Source organism: Orbicella franksi, chromosome 10 (assembly GCF_964199315.1).
Source record: "Orbicella franksi chromosome 10, jaOrbFran1.1, whole genome shotgun sequence".
NCBI classification, from domain to species: domain Eukaryota; kingdom Metazoa; phylum Cnidaria; class Anthozoa; order Scleractinia; family Merulinidae; genus Orbicella; species Orbicella franksi.
Window position 1 is genome coordinate 24,131,981 of NC_138154.1, and position 16,253 is coordinate 24,148,233.

The 16,253-nt window shown below is 37.4% G+C and overlaps 1 protein-coding gene across 1 annotated transcript; it reads left to right on the forward strand.

Moving 5' to 3' along the window:
* The first annotated feature begins 2,811 nt into the window (after positions 1–2,811).
* On the forward strand, positions 2,812–15,784 carry LOC145499474 (DAZ-associated protein 1-like). Its single transcript, XM_081478990.1, has 13 exons — positions 2,812–2,934; positions 3,084–3,124; positions 3,462–3,543; positions 5,031–5,118; positions 5,601–5,666; positions 5,760–5,852; positions 6,758–6,818; positions 9,085–9,167; positions 11,757–11,889; positions 13,487–13,618; positions 14,258–14,335; positions 14,660–14,866; positions 15,209–15,784. Exons 1-13 carry the CDS (start codon positions 2,900–2,902, stop codon positions 15,391–15,393), a joined length of 1,284 nt encoding a protein of 427 aa, XP_081335116.1. The 5' UTR covers positions 2,812–2,899; the 3' UTR covers positions 15,394–15,784.
* Positions 15,785–16,253: the final 469 nt, after the last annotated feature.

Below are 16,253 nucleotides of genomic sequence, written 5' to 3' on the forward strand. Positions count from 1 at the left end.
TCGCGCTTCTCGCGAAAAAAGGCATTAAACCAAATTTTGGTTCATGATGAATTGACCTTTTACATTTTACTTATGATTCACAAATATAGAGCCAATTGCTCGAAATAATGTTACTCCTTTTCTGTTTGTCGTCCAATTTGCTATCGGTTTTCAACAGCCAAAAGACTGCTGTTGTTTTAATGTTATTAGTATTTTTAATAGGCTTCAGGGTCCTCAGGGTTGCCAAGAACACGAAGCAATTTTTCACATACCGTTAGGTCTTCAGGTAAACCAGTTGAACGTCGAGATACGTTGGTTTCACTCAAAGAAGATCCAGCGATCGATAACGAGCAAATTGTGATACTTACAGTGCGACTACTCGAACTTGGAAAAGAGTTAAGTCATTGAACCGAACAAAGGATAGCGATCTTTTTGTCAATTCAACCAATAGCATTTTAGAATACGAACAACAGATCTTAACAAATTAAAAACCCAGCAAAGTGCGAATTGTTGCGAACCTCTCAGGAAACTTTTCCATTTGTTGATTGGTTAGTTTCGATCCAAAATTTTGTACGCTTTTCAACGGTTTCGGTTTAGTTGTCGCAAAATGAGTTTTCAAGCTAAATCTTTCGAGTGAGATGTACAATTATGATAATTCACCGTCAAGGACTAAGTCTCTAAGAGTGAATATAACACGGAGGAGTCGATAGCATTTACGTAGTCATATCAAACAGACCCTTATTACTTGCCGTCGCGAGAAGCTACCAGTCCATTGTTGTCAGTGTACGTTGTGATTGGTTAGTTTTAATCCAGGTGGCCCGGTTCGAGTAATCGCACTCTGACTATTAAGTGGCATAACGTGGATAGGCTAATAAATTATTTTAAGTATTTAGGATAAGTAATAGAAAACATGAAAGAGGAGAAATGTAACGTTAACTATGCTATTTTTGCCAGTATGTCTGCTGTGGAAGGGACCTTGGCCTTTTCAGTTTTAATTTTTTTTATGTGTTTTAATTTCACGTGACATTTTTAAAGTGTGAAATCAAAGAAATTGTTATTGAAAATTGTGAAAGATTTTTTTTCAATGAAGCAATCCGGGGCATTACATTTGAATTTCTTGCTGCTGAAGATTAAAGAAATAATGAAACTGTGTTTTCACTTGTCATGCTTGTTGTTCTGTGAAGTATTCCAATGGTTGCAAACAAAGGTTGAACATGGCTACACTTAGGGAACGCCAAACCGATCCTTTTTATCAGCTCTTTGAATCTTTCTAGTTCCAAGTTAGAACTCGAGTTCAATAGTTTGCGTAGCCGGCGGTTTCGTCGTAGCCTTGGTTGCGCGAAAGATGGCGTCCCATCCAACATGCTTCTGATTCTATTTTCAATGTATATTTCGTTTTATTTACTATGTCCTCAAAAAGGACAGCACTGTTAAAGACATTGATACTTAATTAAGTCTCAGTTACACGTTATGCGCGGAGACCCAGGGGCAAGTTACTTGGGAGCAGAACGAAGGAAACCCGGATGAATTGTAGCAGCAACCTGGAAAAGTTTACAACAATTTGTGCCAGATTTACTTCGGCCCGCCCTAAGACATCTTCAATTTTAAGTTGATCAAATCCCATCTCCTGGGAAAAAAATGTTCAAATGTCCTATCTTAGGGTTATAGTAAGGCGATCAAATGCCATTACCTTCCGACACATTCATGACAAAAATGAATAATGGGGAAGAAAAAGACTGAAGTTCAACCTTGATTCTTCTTTGAACTTCCGCTGTGTCCCAAAGATATTATTGCAATAAAAATAAGTGAATAACTGTTTAACTTTTTTTTTTTTGGATAGAGCGCCCGCGCGGCGTTCGGGAGGTCATGGATTCGATTCCTGTCGGGGACTCAGAATTTTTCTTTGTCCCACGCTCGTGTCATGTTGATCAGTCCACTTTTCACATTTCATTACCGAGCTTAAAATAAACCATTTTTATTCACTTATGTTTATACTTACTTCCCGGGCCGCGCTTTTCTCATTTTTTTCGTGCTCCGTTGTTTCGCGCTGCACCCCAACTAACCGAACGGCTGGAAGAGTCGAGAAGTGGCCACTTAGGACACAACACAAAGCTTTCCAAGGAAAAAAAGAGGAAGAGTTAGGTCTTATATATAGGGTAACCCGCGTTTTTGTTTCTATCACTATTGCTCAGGCTGCCCAATTGTTCTCAATTCCTGAGCTGTTTTGTCCCGAGAAATCTGTTGGCACATATAGTAGTGTGTGTGTCGAAGTTTGTCACTTTGGTGTTGGGAAGAAGAAAAATAATTTTGTCAAAAGAAACCTGTTGACACTGGAACCAGACTTGGCTTGGAGTCAAAAGCGAACCCCACAGTGGGTATTTCTGAAGAAATCGAAGACGCAACAATTACCGCCGAAAAAACGAAGATCTCAAGATTAAAGCGAAGAGTTAAAATTTGCGTTATAAGATGGAATATTGACCAATAACTATATTAATATTAAGAACCAATTTGCCTTGGTGTTGTTTGAATAGTCGGTTGTTTTGCTTTTCACGAACGTGTTCAGTTATATATGCTGAGAAATGCGGCTGTGAAATACACTCACGTCTAAATAAACTGCCAGGCTATGATTATAATCAAGAGATTATCAAGGAAAGTACCTTAATAATCCCTTGTTTCAGTCTATAAAACGATCTGCTTAAAAATATTCGAAGATTTGGAAAAAAAAAATGCGAAGAAAACGAAGCCATGATACAGAGTCTCAAAAGCGGACGACCGGTAGGGGGATATCCCAGGAGGTCTTGCGAGGGCAACTGTTGTCAGTACATCCGGGATACTCTGTGCTCCGCCATATGGAGAAGACTCCATTACTCGAAGGACAACGGGAAGGTTTAGAGTAAATACTTCGCATTTAAACGACAAAATGGTCAAAGGAGGTACCTTAGGAGATGATATTGGGTATGGTCAGTTTTCTAAGGAATACATTTTATTACAGAAATTACTACGACTGAAAGTTTATTCATGTAGTTTTACGTGTTCGTGTTCAATATATTTTGGGACACGTGGCCACGAGCTTAACTTTGTTTTCTCTCCTTTCAACCTGGAAGGAAAATCTTCGTTGGTGGATTATCACACGAAACGACTCAAGGTATGCTATTAATGTCGCTTCTGAACTCCAACTCCACACTGGGCTCTATAAATTTGTGTGAAAACATTTCAATAAATATCTGCTGAAGTCTGCTGAAGTTTGGGATATCGCACAGACCAAAAAACTTGGACCGGGGGATTGTCTTCTTTATTTATCTCCTATTAGATCGCATTTTCTTGGCCAGTTCAGCTCCAGTAGCGGGTGTAGGTATAGCTCTAGCTTTAATATGCCAAAGACTGATTGAAGTCTTTCCCTTATTTCTGCAATTCTAGCAGGCTCATTAGATAGCATTATTTCTTTTTACACGTGAATAAAAATGTTTACCATTTTTGCACAGAGTCTTTAAAGAATTATTTCGTAAAATTTGGAGAAGTAACAGATGTTGTTGTGATGAAAGATCCAGCCACCAAAAAACCAAGGTAAGGAATCATGCTACATGTAGCTGACATATTTAGGGATGAGGAAGGCCTTGCACCATGGGCATATGGCACATAAAGCTATGAAATGGCGCATTATGAAAGCACTTCTCAGGCCTGCAATGTGCCCTAGCTGCGAAACAGCTAATAAAATATGCACTATTTTGTGGAAAGGAGTTTCATTTGTGAAATTTTCAGTGTAATGACAAATCAACAGGCCAGAAATCATGATGCCTTGCTTTTTAATTGACGTCATAAAAGCGTTCGCTTTGTTTTCATCTCCGGACCCCTTACTTGGACTCTGCTGCCAAATAAGGTCCTTGCTCAATCTATAAACTTTCTGTTTTCAATGATAGAATTGGCTGCTTTGAATATGTTTTGCACGCTGTAATTAGCCAAACAGTATGCCTCCAAAAGCAAAAGTTCCGAAAGTGGACAAGACTTGGAGATTGTTGCCATTTTGCACTACCAATGTCGAGTCCGCAATAACAAATTGTGAACCTGAAAGCAACAATGAAGACGAAGCTTCCAAGCCTTCTAGTTCTGAGGAACAAAAATTTCAAAAAAGTGGCTAACTTTGTGGCCTTGGCTTATTTACGAGGGGATGCTATGCGCTGTACAGTCTGCTTAAAACATGGCAAGAAGAACACTATGACTGCCGGTTGTAAAACATTTAAAACAAGCAGCATGACAAGACATGAGGATCTTCCAGATCACAAACATGCATTAGCTGCAGGAGAGTTAAAGGCAAATTTTGATAATGTCCTTTCCAAAGCATTGACTGGTATTGAAGAGGATGAAGCAATTAATTTTTTTTTATGGCCCATTTATTTACCTAATGGACCAAACGTTTTATAAATGACCCATAACTTTCCAATGCCATGGGCCATAGGATCATTGCCTGTTTTACCTTCCCAATCCCTGCATATTGTTGTTATAAAATGATGGAATAAATTATTACAAGTGAGCCTCAGTATTCGGATATCCTTTGTTCTGTGTTTATGTCATGCATGGAGGGTTCCAGATAATTTTTCAATGCAGGCTGTCAATAAGGAATTCCAACGGGACAATTCACACTGCTTCCCCCAAATCATTATAAATTTAATTCTATTAATTTGTTGGGTCAAGTAGCTGACCTTGTCGGATTTTTGACCTGAGACCCCTCATTTACCTGGAACACTGGCGTGTTATAAGTAGTAGTGTCTTATAGAACATGTGTGATGTACTAAGTATTGAGCTTGTCTGGACTATAATTATTGGACTAGTATATTATGTTGCAGGTCAAAATGAAATTCAGGTTAAAATGAAATGCCTTTGTCTCTTAACCCTAATTATTCATGGATCATAAATAATTAGGGTTACAAGACAAAGGAAATTGAAAATCAAACAAGGTTAAAATCATTTTAACCTGCAACATAATTATATATGTAAATATTTGCTGCTTTGTATAATCAAGACAGTTTCATGTCATTATATTTTCATCTGTGAAGGGGTTTTGGATTTGTGACATTTCAAGATCCTAACTCGGTGCAGAAGGTAATTAACCATCATGGGCCCCATGTGGTGGATAACAAAACGGTAAGTTTATGTTGTCATGTTAATACCTGCATGTATTTACTTAAGAAATTATAGAAAACATGAACTGTGTTTCTATCGAATTATAGAAACACGAGTGGAAGTTTGGGAGAATGAGAAATGCTGTGGGAACATGAGCTGCAGGTGTGTTTCCACAGCTTTTTTGAGTTCTCCCAAACTTTCATGAGTGTTTAAATTTATAACTCGAAAAAAACATGGAGAACATGTTTTCTATATCTTTTAGAAAACACTGCAATGAAAAAAAGGAAAACAACTTGTTAACTTTGATTATCAAAGTGTAGATTATCTTTGCAGCCACCATCATTATGTCAACAGCTTGTGCTAGGTCTGTGTTTCCATTGAGTTATAGAAACACCATTTTTAACCAATCAGCTCTCTATTTTCTTAGGACTGTTTTTTGAAATGTATGTAAAGGGTGTAAATATTTTTCAGTTTTGAACTGTTTGTTCTATGTTCATTGTTAGATTGATCCAAAGCAGGCAGTACCTCGTGGCCCAGGTCAAGCAGGATCGATTCAAACTCAGCAAACTGTAGGTTTTTATATGTTGTTCTTGGAACATTTCCTCTCTTGGTTCTTGCAAGACAGTTCAAAACTACATATAGTTCACTTTTTATATTTTCAGAGAGACAACAATGCTATGAAGATTTTTGTTGGTGGGATAGCAAATGGAACCACAGAGGATGATCTGAGAAACTACTTCTCTGCCTATGGAACGGTAAATACATTGCATTTCGTACGTGTATGTGTATATTGCTGAGATGAACTGGAATTTTTGCAATTTTGTGGCAGCCTCTTTACAGAGCTTTTTTTTTTCTTATAACTTGACTTAATTGATATCCCAAAAAGAAAATAAATCCTGAGCAAGGGAATTGATACATGTAGGATTCAAATGAAATGACTCCTGGAAATGCAGGGGAAGAAAATATGTGATGTTTGTGGGTTACATTCCATCTGTTTTTCTTGAATTATCCAGGCAAGATCTGATCAGCAGCCTTGACTGGCAAGAATTTTAAGAAGGTTCACAAATGACATCAGTAAAAAGAAGTATTTCATTGCCCTGAAAGGTGTTGCTCTGTCACAGTTTTATTGTGTTCAGAGTGTCAAACGAGGCAAATAGTGACCCCTTTAACACAAACACCAAGTTAGTTCAAAACAGGGTTTTTTGGTTCACTTGGTTGTTCTTTGGAGGGAACAGCATATCTAATATGATTATGTCTAAAGAGTTCTTTACACCAGTTTAGTCCAGCCCACATTGAACACATGCCTGTAGCAAATCAGTAACTGTCACACTGTATGCAGAGGTGGGGTGTTGTAGACAGTGCTCATGTGGTCTGACTATGCTTGGTTTCATCACATGTATCTTAAGCTTGCGTTCATGCTACATGCATGTATACGCAATGTTACAGTTTGGTAAAATAGTTAAGATTTTAGTAAGCTTTGGTTTACATTATATGTACGTGTAACTAATATCAGTTTGTGGGACAATTAGAGAATAAAAATAAAAATAATAATAATAACAACAATAATAATAATAGTAATAACAGTTTGGAGGTGACTGGTGTGATATTTTATGCTAGTTGTGGCGATGATGACTGAGAATTTCTTAACATGTTTGTCTAGGTAACACATGTGCACTTGATGTATGAGAACAATCAAGTGGATGGGACAAAAAGAATGAGAGGTAGGTTTATTTGTCATGGTTGATGCTTTATACCATCACGAGTATTGAGGAACTGTGTCAGCTTCTTAAAGTTCATGGCTGTGCTTCTACCTGTCCTAGTTTTGGGCTCCTCAGTCAAATTTGAATCCTACATGTGCATTAGGGAGTTTTGTAGGGGTTGCTTAATGCTTTGAATGAACAATGGAAGTCATTTATTCTTTCATATTATTTTGTAGTTGATCAAAATATACAGTATGAGTGAAAGGAGGTGGTGTCAAAGGCTAGTCCTTCATGGATTAATTTGTAGTACTAGTCATTGAATTTGATTGCTTCAACCAAGAGTAACAAAACATAAAAAAGTATCCAGTTGTTTGTTTTCTTTTTAGAGTGCTTGGCTTTCCTTTCTGTGTAAATAAAGACATACATGTATTGTAGAAATGGCAGCTCAAGCCCTTTTTTAAGATGACACATTTCTCCAATTTTTTTATTGTGATAATAATATAGAAGAAGTATTTACACTGTATATTATAGTCTGTAGTTCATTGCCATCTATAAGCCAATAAGTTTACTTAAATATTCAGTCTACAGTCTATTTGATTGTATCCCCAAAGACCAATTGAAAATATATTAAGTTATAGGCCATTAAAATCTCAGCTTGGCATGTTTTAAATTATGTGACACAGTGAGCACTATGGCATTTTTAATCCAGTTTTTATTGAGGTTCAGATAAATTTTATAATCTGGTATAAGTAGTGCAAAGTGTTTAAGATACAGATTTGTTTAGTCAAGGTCATGTTACTGTGTCATGCTAGTTCAGTCTTATGCCCTTACTGCATGTTAGAAATATGTACTAATTTTATTTAATTATTTCTACTTTAGGTACAGCTATATACATTTCAACCCATATTTATATGTTAGTACTGTAGGTAGCAGTGTTAAGTGGTGTAATGTAACAGTTGTTGGTATTGGAAAAGCAGGGTCAGATACCACAAGAACTAAATTAATTTCTAGTTCCATATTAATTTTATAGATTCTTCTTATTATGAGTATTCTAAAAAAAGCTATGTTTACAAGGCTTCTTATTTAGAACTTGGATTTTTAGAGTACCATACTGCTGCAATCAGTAATACTACTTTACCAAGTATTTAATTAGCTGAAAAGTTTATAGTTAATTAGTATTAAATTGCTGTGAAAAATAAAAATTGGACATGTAGCTAACCTTACCTTAAAAATGTTAGACAATTGCAATAATTTGGCGTAATAAATGAAATAAGATTAATTAAGTTATTATAATTGAGTTACGTAAATTAAACTTGGGAAATCTAGTGTTATCCTGGCCCTGTACCATTGTTTACAGTGTATGTGTTTATCTGACTGTTTATTTGTGTTAGAGGCGTTCTGGTTTGATTTGAAATTATTACACATTTTTAAACAGTAAACAAATGGATTGAGGAGGTTTGATCGCTTTAATGAATGTAAGCAAATACTTGATTTGATTTGATTTGATTTGATTTGGTTGCACAAATGCAAACACACAAGACATGTAGTGCAACTGCTTGTAAAATTGATTAAGTCCTAAAACATTATAATTAATAGAAATGCATCTCTCTGTGGATTATATACTTGAGACTGAGTTTGCCAGTTTGGAGTGTTCAGCACATCCATCTTATTCTCTGTGCATAAAAAATCAAACGGAGAATTAGAGAAATGTTCATGTACATGTACATGTATGCTTATGCAACATTATCAATCAATTGTTATGCCAATTAGAAGGAAAACTCTCATAAAAAAAGACATTTTCAAGGTCAAACCAAAACTGCTTATTTGTGCATGTGTACAAATAATTATTGTGTAGTAGTTTAATAGAAGTTGTTTTGTTTTCAATTTTTGTCACTGTATTTGGAGTGTCCGTGATCTGTCTATATGTTGTAACTTTTCTGTATAAGTGTAAAATACTGTGTCGTTTGTGAAAAAAAAAAAGGCCAATGTACATGTGCAACTTGTAAAAAAGTCACTTTGAAGATTACAGCATCTCCACCATAAAATGACCTGCCTAATGCATCCTGCAGTGAAGTTATGGATCTGGTCATCAAGATGAAAGCTCTGCAAGTAATTGACTGCACTAGATGACGTCCAGCATTGGGGATTGTTTGTTTCATGTGTATTCTTGTGTCACATGTTGTCTTCTGTTGAGGTGGTTGTGTTTTGCAGTCGTGTTGTTAGTGTCTGTAGACTTGTTTTATTGAGGAATTAACTTATTTTATGATGTTATATTATACTATATTAGGCTTTGGTTTTGTAACGTTTGAATCAAGCCAACCAGTTGAGAAGACTGCCAATATACATTTTCACCAAATCAATGGAAAAACGGTGTAGTTATGGTTTAGTTACTTAATATTAGATATTAGTACACGTATGTGTGTGTATTGTTAGTGGTTATTGAGGGGTCTTTTGTTGCATCCCCAAATTTTGTCTCCATGGGAAGGCATTGGTTAAGTTAATACCATAATTGGGTTAATTAAGAGGAGAAAGTCAGAAGGAAGTTTAGTGAGCCATGCTTGCTGATGAAGAATTTCTATGACTGATGGATACTCAATGAAAGTTTCGAGGCCAAAGCCTCAAGTGACATTGGATTGCTATCAATGGCTCAGACTAACTTTATTCATACCACATAACTGTGCTTGTTGTTGCTCTGGATGTATCTCAACCCTACTATTTCTTATATTTGCTTCTTCTTAGGCTTAAGACTACACAGATTGCCAAGGGGTTTTGAACCCTTGCAGTTTATCATGAATATTACCACCACAATATTATATTATTGGAACGCCAGCTGTGAACATCATGTGGGTGGGCTTGACAGGAAAATTGTGCCCTGACTATCACCTAATTAGGAAAACTAATGCTCCATGTCATTAATGTAAAGATTTAAAATTTGTCTTACCTTTTTTTAAAACATCAAATTCAATCATACTCTGATTCATCTTGTTCATCTAAACCAGTTTTCTATATAGACTGTATTTCTAGTTGCTCGTCCTTATTTTGTTTTTTTGTTTGCTCTCTTCTTTATAATTATTTTCCAGCTGTTGGTATCAGAATCATAACTTTTTACCTTTAATTTAAATTTCCTCTATCAGAAAATGTTAACACTACATTCAAATGAATATAATTTGTTTTCCCTCTGTACAATTTTGCCATATAATTTGCATTAACTGGTGTTGCATTATTGATTGATTAAAAAAAGTTAGCAAACACTAGCTCTAACAACCAATATTATGGTAATATGAACACTTGCATGGTACAAGTGCTATCTCAAGGATTACAATAACTACTTATGGTTTGATGTGATGTTTGTCTAATGTCTAGTGGCGTCTTCAGTACTGTGGTTTCGTGCAGTAAACATTGATAAAACTCACTGCAAAAGGAAATGTTCCGTTGGCGACACCTTTTTTTTTGCTTGATACTCGTTACAACTTGTACCTGTTTTCTTCCAACAAGAAGTTGTTAATAAGTATATTTAATTTTTCCTTGCCCCCTTCATTGCCCATTGATGTTTGCCTGCAATTATTATAGGTACCCCATCAAAACAATATTTATTAAAAAAAACAACTGGCCATGACCCCATGAGTGCAAAATCTAGTACTGTATATCATTTATTCTAAATCTGTGAATATTTTATGTGAACTATTTAGCTTCTTAACGTTTTCTTGGTTTTTTGACTAAATAATTTATGAAGAATGTCATAGAGTTTAAAGCTGGGGAAATGTACTCCCTTACTCCATAATTTTTATTTTTTCTGTTATTTAACAATTTTTGTGAGGTTCATTCTGTAAGGCAACCAATTTTGCCATATTTATGAATTTTATCCACTGAAATGATTTTAAATTAGAAAAGTGGCACATAATTACAAGCTCTGGTGTATATTGTTTGTGGTTAAGAAGAATTTTATTAATATTTGTTCAAAAGTTTCTTTGATGAGAAAAATAAGATACATACACTGTATGGGCCACTACAACTTGTGGGGCAAAACTTTCTGCACTTTTCTTAAGTACTAAATTGCAACAAAGCAAGTGAAAATGAAATGTGGATCTGATAATACTTAGGAATACTTTGAGATTTCCACAGTGGAAAGAACTTGAAATTTGATAGAAATAACTTTCTGTCATTATTTTGACCTTTAGTTTATAAAGCAAATTGCAACTATCTACACAGTTAATTTTTATTTAGTGAAACAAGTGGGTTTTTTTTATGTAGTTGTATTAAGTATGTGCCAACACTTCCGACCTTAACTTTGGTGAAGTGTTTCTTCCTACGTGCTCTGTCTACCCAAGTCATATTAATTTTGTGAAGACAAATCAATGTTGTCATGAACTTAATTATCCACTTGGTCAGTGGAAATCGTCTAAGGATCTTGCATGACTCTAGCGGATCATAGAGGTCTTAAACTATTAAAGCGTGCACAGTAAAGTCTAGTCTCTCAGTTGTGTGCTGACTCTGGCTCCAGCTGGCTTGGCTGTACATGTGTCTCCATTCAGGAGAACTCTCCATTCAACAGCTGCACACCTTATTCTTTTGAGTGAAAGCTCTGATGTTAATGTTTGAGTAGGATGATCTCAGGGCATTCTCATTGCTGGTGATAGTTTCTCTACCTCATGTTATACAATTTCTAATCTGGGCTGTATTGAAAAGTCTATAAATGATATCCTTTTAGTTAAGGTACAATCAACATTTTATAGTTTCATGGACCAGGGGAATTTGATATAATTCTCAGCATAATTATTTTTAAAATTCTAATATGTAACTGTGGGTCACTTATTACACTTAACACCTGTGCTGTACCAGTTGCCTGTAATGGAATCAAAAATAGTTGGCAGTAATATTTTATTATTAAATACTGGCCATTACTCTTCTTGTCTGAGCCTGTTACATGGTCTTATTGTTCTTTATTGTTGTGTGTTTTAGGTGGAAGTGAAGAGAGCAGAGAAACGTGATTCCAAGCCCAGCGGCATGGCAGGAGGAATCCCTGGCATGAATGCTTATCAGCAGCATCCTGTAGGCCATCCTGGTTATGGTGCAGGTGCATATCCACAGCAAGGTGCCACAGTTTGACTATACCTTCATTTTTAGTTAGTGAAAGGAGTGACAAGGACTTACAGTAGCATCCCTGTATACTGTACTTCTAAATTTTTCCTTGAAACACCAGTCTACACCTTGTAGCAATGTTCCATGTAGTCCTGTAATTGTAGTGATTGAAAGGTGAAAACAAAAATGGAATTTTGGTGCTTCTACAATACTGTATCCAATCCAAGTATGAACTAGCTGGTTTTCCCCAAGCAAATAGCCAGCAATGGGTGATTTCAGAAAATACATGTATCCATACCTATACCATGGGCAGTTTTCTGGAATTCCAAGGGCAAGGGGGTGTTCTTGGACTGGAAATCGAAAGGCATTGGGGTACTTACGATTGGAATTCCGAGGGTATGGGGGGTGTTTCTAGGGGGAGCAGATGAGAGTGTGAATGCACAAATGAACTGACAACACTGTTGACGACCGCGGAAACCAGGATACAAGACACGCATCGATCGATCACGTATGTGTGCACATTTATTTACAAAAGAAAACTGATAAAATCTGGGTTGTACATTCGTTTCCAGGGGCCTTAAAGTTGATGAATTTCTTGTCAGATTAATAATTGATGATTAATAATAACAATTAGTGTTTGTGACAAATGCCGACCTGCCGACCGACTTGCCGTGTTTATTTACTATGTGCCAGTGATGTATACTCGTAATAAACCACTGTAATGACATCTCATCAAGTGAACGTCGTTTGTAATATTGAAGGTAAATTAGGCAGGTTTTGGCCATGCATTTTCTGATTTCCATAGTAATTAAAACCCCCCAAAATTGAAAATTTTATTTCCTCACTGGTTTAGTCAAAAAGAAGTTACGAAATTGTGACTAAATAGGAGGAAGTTTTAGTCACAGAACATTTAGCCACGAATGCATGTGACTGTATCGGTCACAATTTCGAGCTCTGTAGACAGTTGTTTGATGGAAAATTAGTAGCAAAAACTTCTGGAAAGATGCAGGAGCGTAAAATCTCTTTTTTTGAAAATCGTAGGGAGTCAAACAAGGAATTCCAGAGGGTTGAAGTAACAAATGGAAATCGGGAAGGGAGGGGGAATTAACAACTTTGGAATTCAGATGGCATGGGGGGTACAGCCTTTTGGAATTTCCAAAGGCAAGGGGGGTTGAAATGTTCATGCCACCCATGGTAGGGTATGGATATTTTCTGGAAGCACCCAATCCTAAGTGTTTTGTTATTTAGTGCACCATGTTTCATTTTAATTTTTTCGTACATTATGTTTTCCACATCTGTTCTGTGATACAAACACCTGGTGTACCAGTATGACAACAAGCCGTCATTATCCTGGACACATGTATATGATGCAGTGATGCAGATTTACACTCGAACTTTTGCAAGTGGTAATGTTTATCACCCTACCAAAGAAATTAAATAAATGGTAGTGGTTTATTTGTACCACTCAGTGTAATGTAATGCCTAAGTACATGCATGTTTCCTGAATTGAAGTTACTTTACACTTAAGTTATAGGAAAACTTCTATCAAAAAGTTAAGTGTGGATATTGTAAAGATTCTGATGGGTTTTTGTTTATTGTGGTTACTTTAGCCTCTTACGGCATGCAGCATCCCATAGGAATGGGTCGTGGTTTTCCTGGTTATGGTGCCATGGGTCCTGGTTCAGCGGCTGCTGCTACCCCTGGTTATGCCGGAGCACCTGGTCCATCACCATATGGCTATGGTATGTACAGTAGAGGCAGATCAACATAACATTCTTAACAATGATTTGTATTATAGTTACAGTACTGTTCAACCTCCCATAAAGTAAACTCTTGTGAGACTAGTAAGTGTCCACGTTAGAGCTTTGTCCACTTATGTGAGGTTAGAAACAGTGTGTTTGAAACTTGTTCGTGACATCTAAGTTTGGCAAATATTTCACTGCTTAAGCTGTTTGGAAGGCGTCCTTAAAGAGACACCGCTGAATCTTCCAAAGATTTATACCCACTTTGTCAAGCCATGGTGTGTTGTCATCAGAAGGTTATGGTCATACTTAGTGTTTTTAATAGACTAGTTTTAAGACATAAATGTAATGACTTAAAACAGCATGCAAAGAAAGTCCTGTCCAATAGCCCAATACTAATGGATTTTGTAGTGGGGCTACCTGATTCTACCCTTTGCTTGCCTGATGGGCAACTGCAGTTTTGTGGGAAAGTTTCTGTGTAAAATCAATTACAGAAGTACTGTAAAGCTTTTGGAGGGCTATGTTTAGAATGACTGGGGCTACAGCTTGCAGGTGGAGTGGCATGTGAAGACCAAATTAATAATTTTGTGCTAGTCAAAATAATGTTAGTCTCATATTGAATGGGTTTGTTGTTGGTAGGAGCTGCAGCACCTGGTGTTGCTGCTACATACGACCCTAATGCTGCAGCTGCTATGTATGGAAGAGGCTCTGCACCAGGTAATGATTATTATTGTTGTGATGTATTATGTTACAATTTGTAAACAGCATATGTGACAGTAGTTTCATCACTTACACAGAAATCAGACTGAATGGTTTATACCACACTATGAAGCTCCCCTTCAAATAAACCCCTTTCCGGAGCCCTTGTGTTGTATAACTTGCCAACATTTGGCTTTAAATCAAATAATGCCCCCCTCTCCTTAAACTCCTCTTATCTATTAACCCCCCCCCCCCCCACCTGTCTTAAACAACCTGTGAATAAATAAGTCCTGGGGGAGTAATGTAGGGTTAATTTACCTTGTCCTGTGTCCATTTTCCAAGGTTATGGAGCAGCTGGATATGGTGCAGGAGCAGGGGTGACCAGCCAGCAACCCACCCCAGCTTCAGCGGCAGCAGCAGCTGGAGCACCACAGCCAGGAGGCTACCCAGACTACAGCCGCATGCAAGTATCCCAAGCTGGACAGCCTGGGGCAGCAGCTGGAGCACCTCATGTCGACAGTGCAGGAGCACCTGACTACTCAGCATACGGTTAGTTCAGTTGCTTTTGATCATAAGTATGTAAGTGGCCTGCACCACGAGTCTTAGTAGGAGGCTTACACATGTAGTTGAAGTACACAAAGCCATCTTATTATTCAAACAAGGTCGAGGGAGACTGGTACTGTTGGGAGGAATTTTGATTATATAATTCTGCTTTCAAAAGTTCACATAATATATTCATCATGGTTGTTAAAAGCATTTCCCGTTCCAGCAAAGTTACATGTACTTCGGTGAAATTTTAGCACTGTCTTGACCAAAAGTAGCAAAACTGCCGTGATGGTGGTATGATATTTTTTGCATGTACTTCTTTTGCTCACCAGTTCTTTTTTTCAGGTCTGGGTAACTATCAACAACAAGACCTGCAGTACGGCCCGACCCGGACCTCCTTCTCATCTGACAGTGGTTTTGGAACCTACGGCTCTGCTGAACCTGCCGGGTACACCGGGGCAGGCCCAGGCTATGGGGAATCCTTCGGAAGGGGAACCGCAGCGTCCCGGGGATTTCACCCCTACCGATAACTGACCACAGCTTGGATCGAGAGTTAGCTACTGTTGTTTATTTGAGTAGTACATGGGGTTTATTTGAAAGCTTTAGTCTGCGTTTTATTGAGTTTTTTCGTGCGGCATCTATTTGTACAAAGCTGGAAGTGACAGACAGACCACAGAAAAAAAGATTCTCGCAGTATGTCGTTCCTCTAATTTATTGCAGATTTTAGTTTCGATGATAAACAGTTTTAATGGAACATGCATTTGATGGAACATAGAGAGTTCATCCTTGTATGCTTTAAACCTTCGTCCAGTTTACACAGCAGGTCGGGGTTTCTAAAAAGTTGCCCTTGATCAGACGCTCGTTCTTAGAAATACGTAGAGTCATTTTAGACAAATTGCTATTAAAAGTTGTTCAATCAAATCAGATGTAGTCTGGATCTTTACTTTCACAATGCATACATGTAATTTTCCCCTGATGGTTGTTTTTATTCGAGTGTTTGGAATAAATGGCGATAAAAAGTCCTAGTTGTGACCAGTCCACCCGCACACTATTCGCAGCGTAAGTTGTACATGTTTTGCTTGCCCTACCGACTTTTCTTCCTTCTGTGATTTCTTCCTTTTTTACCCAAAATAAGGGGGGTGGGGGAGGAGCGGGCCCCCCGGCCCCCTCTTCTAGATCCGCCACTGTAAAAGGGAAGGAACCCTTGGTCAAGTAACACACGGCAATGGCAGTTCTTTTACCCAATGGAGGGCCTCAGAACGAACTTGTAATTAACGGGACAATCTTGAACATTGACTGAATAAAATTCCTAAAATTTTGAGGCTTGAATTACACGCTGATATCTCGGGTTACCAGAGTCATGTCAATGGCGCTATTCTCCCAGAGGAAA

Coding starts and splice junctions, on each gene's coding strand:
- LOC145499474 (XM_081478990.1), top strand. CDS start 2,900: ATGGTCAAAGGAGGTACCTTAGGAGATGATATTGG. Junction 9,168..11,756: donor ACCAAATCAATGGAAAAACG/GTGTAGTTATGG, acceptor TGTGTGTTTTAG/GTGGAAGTGAAGAGAGCAGA. Junction 14,867..15,208: donor ACCTGACTACTCAGCATACG/GTTAGTTCAGTT, acceptor TCTTTTTTTCAG/GTCTGGGTAACTATCAACAA.